Raw genomic sequence first — 9,112 nt, 5'->3', positions numbered from 1 at the left:
CATTCCAGCCTATATATCGCGACTGGGGAAGACCTAGAACGACGAGGACACCTGCAATGGACGAGGCAATTATTCGTGCAGTTGACGATAACCTTAATGTCAGCGTCAGAGAAGTTGCTGCTGTACAAGGTAACGTTGACCACGTCACTGTATGGAGATTGCTACGGGAGAACAAGTTGTTTCCGTACCATGTACAGCGTGTGCAGGCACTATCAGCAGCTGATTGGCCTCCACAGGTACACTTCTGCGGATGGTTCATCCAACAATGTGACAATCCTCATTTCAGTGCAGATGTTCTTACGGATGAGGCTTCATTCCAAGGTGATCAAATTGTAAATTTTCACAATCAGCATGTGTGGGCTGACGAGAATCCGCACGCAATTGTGCAATCACGTCATCAACACAGATTTTCTGTGAACGTTTGGGCAGGCATTGTTGGTGATGTCTTGATTGGGCGCCATGTTCTTCCACCTACGCTCAATGGAGCACGTTATCATGATTTCATACGGGATACTCTACCTGTGCTGCTAGATGATGTGCCTTTACAAGCACGACACAACATGTGGTTCATGCACGATGGGGCTCCTGCACATTTCAGTCGAAGTGTTCGTACGCTTCTCAACAACAGATTCGGTGACCGATGGATTGGTAGAGGCGGACCAATTCCATGGCCTCCACGCTCTCCTGACCTCAACCCTCTTGACTTTCATTTATGGGGGCATTTGAAAGCTCTTGTCCACGCAACCCCGGTACCAAATGTAGAGACGCTTCGTGCTCGTATTGTAGACGGCTGTGATACAATACGCCATTCTCCAGGGCTGCATCAGCGCATCAGGGATTCCATGCGACGGAGGGTGGAAGCATGTATCCTCGCTATCGGAGGACATTTTGAACATTTCCTGTAACAAAGTGTTTGAAGTCACGCTGGTACGTTCTGTTGCTGTGTGTTTCCATTCCATGATTAATGTGATTTGAAGAGAAGTAATAAAATGAGCTCTAACATGGAAAGTAAGCGTTTCCGGACACATGTCCACATAACATATTTTGTTTCTTTGTGTGTGAGGAATGTTTCCTGAAAGTATGGCCGCACCTTTTTGTAACACCCTGTATATGCACTGTGTTTCATTTCGTCCTTCTTTGCCGGTGACTATTGCCGTCGAAAGAAGTCTCAACTCCTCAGCAATTGTCAAGCAGAGTAATATCTCGTTGTAGCAGAGCTGTTAAACTGTACCGGCACTGTGTATGTCCGCAGGCTGTGAGTGCAACGGCTTCTCGCGGCGGTGCTTCTTCGACGCGGCGCTGGAGCGCGCCACGGGCAGGGCGGCGCACTGCCTCGACTGCCAGGGCGACCGCGAGGGTCCCGCCTGCGAGCGCTGCCGGCACGGCTTCTGGGCCCCGGGAGCGCGCGCCGCCTGCAGGCCGTGCCGCTGCCACCCGCTAGGTGAGTCTGTCTGTGCCAGAGGGGACCTCGCACTGCGACCGATCCACAGCGGACGTCAACAGAACAGAACGGAAAGTGACGTCCCAGTGGAATGACGGTGAGTCCACACTAGGCGGAACGTCTGCTCCACGTCGGTTAACTTAGCACGCTGCCGAAAGATGAAGGTACTGTTATGAGATACCATCTGTGATACTTAAAGTGGAAAAATAAATTGAGGTGACAACACTCATCGCATATCTCCCAACATCGTGTCGGACCACCTCCTGCCTGGTTTGGTGCAGCAGCTCGACGTGACATGGACTCAACAAGTCACTGAAAGGCCCCTGTAGAAACATTCAGCCATGCTACCTCTGTAGTCGTCCAGAATTGCGATAGTGCTGTCGGTGCAGAATTTTGTGCACGAACTGACCTCTCAATTACACTACTGGCCATTAAAATTGCTACACCAAGAAGAAATGTAGATGATAGACGGGTATTCATTGGACAAATATATTATACTAGAACTGACATGTGATTACATTTTCACGCAGTTCGGGTGCATAGATCCTGAGAAATCACTACCCAGAACAACCACTTCTGGCCGTAATAACGGCCTTGGTACGCCTGGGTATTGAGTCAAACAGAGCTTGGATGGCGTGTACAGGTACAGCTGCCCATGCAGCTTCAACACGATACCACAGTTCATCAAGAGTAGTGACTGACGTATTGTGACGAGCCAGTTGCTCGGCCACCATTGATCACACGTTTTCAATTGGTGAGAGGTCTGGAGAATGTGCTGGCCAGGGCAGCAGTCGATCATTTTCTGTATCCAGAAAGGCCCGTACAGGACCTGCAACATGCGGTCGTGCTTTATCCTGCTGAAATGTAGTGCTTCGCAGGGATCGAATGAAGGGTAGAGCCACGGGCCGTAGCACATCTAAAATGTAACGTCCACTGTTCAAAGTGCCGTCAATGCGAACAAGAGGTGACCGAGACGCGTAACCAATAGCACCCCGTACCATCACGCCGGGTGATACGCCAGCATGGCGATGACGAATACACGCTTTCAATGTGCGTTCACCGCGATGACGGCAAACACGGATGCAACCATGATGATGCTGTAAACAGAACCTGGATTCATCCGAAAAAATGGCGTTTTGCCATTCGTTCACCCAGGTTCGTCGTTGAGTACACCATCGCAGGCGCTCCTGTCTGTGATGCAACGTCAAGGGTAACCGCAGCCATGGTCTCCGAGCTGATAGTCCATGCTGCTGCAAACGTCGTTGAACTGTTCGTGCAGATGGTTGTTGTCTTGCAAACGTCCACGTCTGTTGACTCAGGGATCGATACACGGCTGCACGATCCGTTACAGCCATACGGGTAAGATGCCTGTCATCTCCACTGCTAGTGATGCAAGGCCTTTGGGATCCAGCACGGCGTTCCGTATTATCCTCCTGAACCCACCGAATCCATATTCTAACAGTCATTGGATCTCGACCAAAGCGAGCAGCAACGTCGCGATACGATAAACTGGAATCGCGATAGGCAACAGTTTGACCTTTATCAAAGTCGGAAACGTGATGGTACGCATTTCTCCTCCTTACACGAGGCATCATAACAAAGTTTCACCAGGCAACGCCGGTCAACTGCTGTTTGTGTATGAGAAATCGGTTGGAAACATTCCTCGTGTCAGCACGTTGTAGGTGTCGCCACCGGCACCAACCTTGCGTGAATGCTCTGAAAAGCTAATCATTTGCGTATCACAGCATCTTCTTCATGTCGGTTAAATTTCGCGTCTGTAGCACGTCATCTTCGTGGTGTAGCAATTTTAATGGCTAGTAGTGTATGTACTATAAACGTTCCATGGAATTCATGTCGAGCAATGTGGGTGACCAAAGCATTCGCTCGAATTGTCAAGAACGTTCTTCAAACCAATCGCGAACAATTGTGGCCCAGTGACATGTCGCATTGTAATCCATAAAAATTTCATCGTTATTTGGTTACATGAAGATCATGAATATGTGCAGATGGTCTCCAAGTAGACGAGCATAACCATTTCCAGTCAGTGATCGGTTCAGTTAGACCAGAGGACGCAGTCCATTCCATGTAAACATAGTCGACACCACTATGGAACCACCACGAGTGCCTTGTTGACAATTTGTCCATAGCTTCGTGGGGTCTGTGCCACACTCGAACCCTACTATCAGCTCTTACCAACTGAAACTGGAACTCATCTGACCAGGCCACGGTTTTCCAGTCATATAGGGTCCAAGTGATATGGTCACGGGCCCAGTGGAGGTGCTGCAGGTGATGTCTTGCTGTTAACGAAGACACTCGCATCGCTCGTCTGCTGTCATAGCCTATTAACGCCAAATCTCGCCCTCTGTCCTAATGGAAACGCTTGTCGTACGTCCCACGGTGATTTCTATGGTTATTTCACGCAGTGTTGCTTGTCTCTTAACACTGATAATTCTTAGCAAACGCCGCTGCTCTCGGTCATTAAGTGAAGGCTGTCGGCCACTGCATTGGCTTGGTGAGAGGTAACGTCTGAAATTGGGTATTCTCGTGACGCTCTTGACACTGTCGTTCTCTAAATATTAAATTCTATAACCATTTCCAAAGTGGAATGTCTCACTTGTCTAGCTCCAACTACCGTTCCGCGATCAACGTCTGTTAATTTCCGTCGTGCGGCCATGATCACGTCGGACAGCTTTTCACATGAATCTCCTGAGTACAAATGACAGCTTCGTCAGTGCACTGCCGTTTGATACCTTGTGTGCGCGATACTTCGCCATCTTGCATATCGCTATCCCATGACTTTTGTCACCTCAGTGTACACTGCCCAGCGCCCAGAAGGGGAGGCGGAAACGAAATGCCGGGTGTTGTGGCCGAGCGGTTCTAGGCGCATCAGTCCGGAACCGCGCTGCTGCTACGGTCGCAGGTTCGAATCCTGTCTCGGGCATGGATGTGTGTCATGTGCTTAGGTTAGTTAGGTTTAAGTAGTTCTAAGTCTAGGGGACTGATGACCTCTGATGTTAAGTCCCATAGTGCTCAGAGACATTTGAGGAAACGAAATGAAACTTCACGTGTTGAGAACGTATTTGATCTTCTTTTGGCAGTTGCAACATCGAGTCGAATTTACAAAGAATTCTGCAGTATTAGGCCATTTATCAGTATGGCGTTGCTCCCCCTCTGACCTGGATGCATGCTCTGATTCAGCTGGAGAGGATGTGACAAAGTCGTTGTATCCTTTCCTACGGCAAGCTGGCCCACAGCTGTCCTTGATATCCTGGATACAGTCAATGGATCGGAGTTGGCATCCGAGCTCATACCACACATGTCCTATTGGGGACAGATCTGGGGATCTTGCTGGCCATGCAAATAGCACAAGAGCACGTGGTCACTTCACAGAGACTCATGTCATGTGTCGTTGAGCATTGTCCTGCTGAAATATGGAACCACATACTGTCATTTGTTCTGTGGTATAGCTTGCAAGATCCCCTCGCTTCTAAACTGATACTGTTATTACTCAGCTTAGGTGCGAGTCCGTAGAGGGTGGTATATGTGACGTACAGTATAACTGGTCAGCATTTCCACCCGGAATTTGCGAGTGTAAGTCGGACCTTCCTTGATACGCCTTGGTGGGTCGTGTCGTCGGATTTCCTCCCTACCTGTGCGCGGTGTAGCTTCATTGGTGCATTTGATGTCTCTGTCGGTGGAAGCTAATTATCTGAAATTGCTGTCGATCAACTTTGGGGTATCTATTTACACGAAATTAACATTCAGAATGCCGTAATATCACTTTTATTCCTATTAGATCAATAATGAAACACTCATGTCACAAACTACTCGTAACCGAGAGCATGGCTACCATCTAACAAGACAGGACGAGCTCTTAACGCCGACTGCCGACTTTGGCGCGCAGTCCGTATCGTTTAGTAGTTTCGTCACAGTTCGTGGATTTTCGATCAAGTTCGTACTTACTAAGATATTCATTTGTTAATGAACGGGTGTGAATTTTAACGAGGCAAAATTATGATAAATAGTTTTAAACATCCAGAGGCTCGTCCTAGTATTCATGTTGTCATAAATAACTTTAATTATTAAATATAAATAAACAAAATCGGTTACTTTGGCGCCAAGATGGCGGTACTTCCCGCCGTGTATATTTCCCAGGCTGACACTTGTTGCTACGGTCCAGCGCCGAGCCCTACCCCACTACGCGCGACATATGGTCGCTTCATCACCTAGCTCTGTCGCTAGGTATCACCTAGCTCTGGCGCTTCACGACCAGAGTTAGTCAAGATTTTAGGTTAAATGAGCTTGTATAACAGATCGAATTGTTCACGAGACATGTGATATAACTGAAGAAGCAGTCCTCGCCAAGATCATAGATTAGATCAGATGTCCTTTTCGTTCCAATAGACCCGTAGTGAGGGTGTCCACCAGGACAGTGGTCGTCAAACTGTTTTGCTTAAGAGAGAATACTGACACTGTAGCGTGACACCTCGGGCCGCTTCGCTGAGGAGGACCAGTTTAAAGTGGCCACGCTACTCAAAGAGAAATCCTGTTCTTACCGCACCATGGCTGTTAATAGAAGCTAACCATCAGTGTGCGATTTGCAGCGGGGGATTTCCCCCCCCCCCCTCTGCATCAGACTATCCCCTCCTATGGTTTTAGTTTATGCATCCCTACCTGGGATGTTTATTTCCCACGCACTGGAGTAAAACTTTACATATAATTTAAATTTGTGGTGCCGAACGCTGAAAGTCTTACTATTAATACTGTTAATATGTTTCAGCTTTCTACCATCAGAATACGTACAACTTTTCACAAATGTGCCTCTACTTCATTAATTCCCCTCGTATATCTGTACCCTATGTAGATGATTTTGTAAATAAGCTTTACTTATAGTGTACTTTTAAAGATATAACAAGGGATGGGTTTTCTGATAGTGCATACGCGTCAATAGTGAGTTTCGGCATTAACATCTATTTATAAATAGCTGTTTAACCATTCGTAAGGCCATATATAATTCTACTAACCCCCTAAGACATCCCCCCCCCCCCCCCCCCCCCCCGCCACTGGTAAAAGCACAAATCGCACCCTGCTTACCACTAACATATTTTGAATCTGTGTGTTATTAGGTATCACACCAAATATTTTTCAGTGTAAAAGAAACAACATGCGTTTTTATGAAGGCTTACGTATTGACCAGTTTTCCATACCTAAGCGGGTACTGTGACCAATGCCATCGCGACCGCATCCCATGTTTGTTTTTCTGATTTACGGCGCAGTTTCTGCGCATCTTCACGCCCTACTCTCTGAAACAACGCCAAGCATCTGCAGGAGACCATTTGTAATCGGTTTTCTGTATTAAGCCACCTAGAACAGAGGCGGTCTTAAATAACATAACATGATTAATTCAGAGCTGACGCTAACGGATAGAACGGCGGATGATAGCTTTTATCTGTCGTATTATGCGTGGTTTTTGGAAGTAACTTAATCTTACTGGGCGGACGCCTTGGCCACTTTTCCGACGAGTAGTGTCGCCACATCTCCCTACCGGACGCCATGTCGGCGTTAGTGATCCACAGAAGAAAATATTGAAATGAAATAAATAACAAGGAACTGCAATTGCAGGCCGAAAGACGTTGTTTAAACACTGATATTGCAAAAAACTTATTACTCTCCATACAAATGGGGTAACAAGAATAATATAAATGACGTATCGTCTTACATCAGAGATTTTACTAAAAAATAACTCAGCGAGCTTCCTCTGTGTATCTCACTGACAACAATGGCAATGTATGCACATCAAAACTAGTTTGGCAGCAACACTGTTCAAGGCAAAAAAATGCGTATATTCGCCACTTTTCTCGTCCTGGCCACTTCACCACATCTTCCCCTACTGATCTTACTATTAATTGGTTATCGACGGTAATTGCAATATGAGACACGTTCACAAATGTTTACTAAATGTTTTGAATCCCATTTTCCATGTACCGGAAGTCATTGCATTGTATTACAACAGCCTTAATTTGATTTCATATTACTCTCTACAAACATGTACCAAGTTGTAGATGTCCGTCTCTATAATGCGCATTCACAAATCCACGTTGCTTCCGTTTGGCATTTATACCATAGCAGCTGATCGGTGCTAGTTGCGCACGCTGGTGAGTTGTGAGCACAGGACGACACACAATAAAATATCGCACCTCTCACTTGTATTAACGACGCAGAGGCCGTGCTACACACCACTCTGCACGTGACATTAGCAGCAAACTTCACTTAGCGCACTGCTGAATTTACCGACGTCAATTAATATTAAGCATCTCTGAAAATATTATTTTCTGCCTAAGTGTTTTTGTTAGTTATGAAGCAAGAAAAGTGCACTGTTAAGTAGCTCTTAAGGTTTCTTGACGTTTTTGGATCTGCAGTTAACTGCTAGAAGAATATTATTATAAAATATGGCTTAGAAACATGGGCCACAAGAGCAATTGATTTGGGCTGCAAGTGGCTCGAGGGCCGCAGTTTGACGACCACTGCTCCAGCATGTAGAACTTATCAGAAAAACAAGATAACATACTACAAGAAATATTTACAAACACAAACAAATACGCTAATGTACCTTCCACAGATTCTAAATAAAATGGCCCTCATGGACGCTCGTCATAGTAACACCTAAATGTTCAGTACACTAAAGTTCGTTGCAAATTCATCCTAGTCTTCTTGTTTACTATTGATATCATGTCGTCAATTTCTTTGCTTTCTCGAAGTCAGTGTAAATGGAACAACAGTTGGTCGTCGTGTTCTGTACAGCAGCTGACTCACTCGCAATGAATGCCATTGACTGGATCGCTGGCCCCTGACTGCACTCTGTTTGGCCGCTGCATGTTTGACTGCCCTCTTTTTTAATTGTTGTTCATTCCCAGCCCCTACAGGAAGAACGGGCTGTTCGAGTTATGACCCACTGACGATCAAAGGGACTTTTCAGGCAAATACGAGGTGAGCAAGTAGTGAGGCAGAAGGAACCCCAATGGCGAACATTTGGGATGGGTTTCCAGTTTCGACAGTCACTTTGCAGTCGAGGGAAACCACCCGAAAAACTAGGTCACAATTTAATTATGAGGCGAAACATTTGAGACAAAAAAAAAGTGATGGATAATGTATGAGAATTTTTATTTGGTCATATATATACTAAATTAAGTTGATAACTTGGTTGCCGGGCGAGATTATCCGAGTGGTCTAATACACTGCAGTCATGGACTGTGCGGCTGGTCCCAGCGGAGGTTGGAATCCTCCCTCGGGCATGGGTGTGTGTGTCTGTCCTGTGGATAGTTTAGGTTAAACAGTGTGTAAGCTTAGGGACTGATGACCATAGCAGTTAACTCCCATAAGATTTAACACACATTTTTTTTTGATAACTTGGTTGACATGTGAACTGTGGAGCCTGCCCTCTGTTTCAAGTATAGCATGCCAGCGCCAGTAATTTGCAATGAGACATTGTCGCTGGAGCTGGCATTTGTTGTCAATACGAACAATCATCTATTAGCTGTGAGACAGTGCCAGGTAGAAATTTAAAACTAGTACCAAACTTTGAAATGCTTCTGCTGATATTATAAATTCTGTTGCTATGTGAGTTAAATAGTGTTTACAATTGTGGTAATTTGTTTTTATATTATGATGAGG

At 46.0% G+C, this 9,112-nt stretch overlaps 1 protein-coding gene across 1 annotated transcript in view; it reads left to right on the top strand.

The window, feature by feature from the left end:
* Positions 1-1,242: 1,242 nt before the first annotated feature.
* The window catches only part of LOC124613585 (laminin subunit gamma-1-like), a 193,811-nt gene continuing 185,941 nt past the window's right edge, over positions 1,243-9,112 (top strand). The window contains exon 1 of the mRNA XM_047142301.1: positions 1,243-1,441. Coding sequence (XP_046998257.1) covers positions 1,243-1,441 — 199 coding nt within the window. The remainder of the gene's footprint in view (positions 1,442-9,112) is intronic.

The sequence above is a fragment of the Schistocerca americana genome, chromosome 4 (genome assembly GCF_021461395.2).
Source record: "Schistocerca americana isolate TAMUIC-IGC-003095 chromosome 4, iqSchAmer2.1, whole genome shotgun sequence".
Classification (NCBI taxonomy): domain Eukaryota; kingdom Metazoa; phylum Arthropoda; class Insecta; order Orthoptera; family Acrididae; genus Schistocerca; species Schistocerca americana.
Note: the sequence above shows the minus strand (reverse complement) of the source record. Positions and strands in the feature narration are given on the sequence as shown.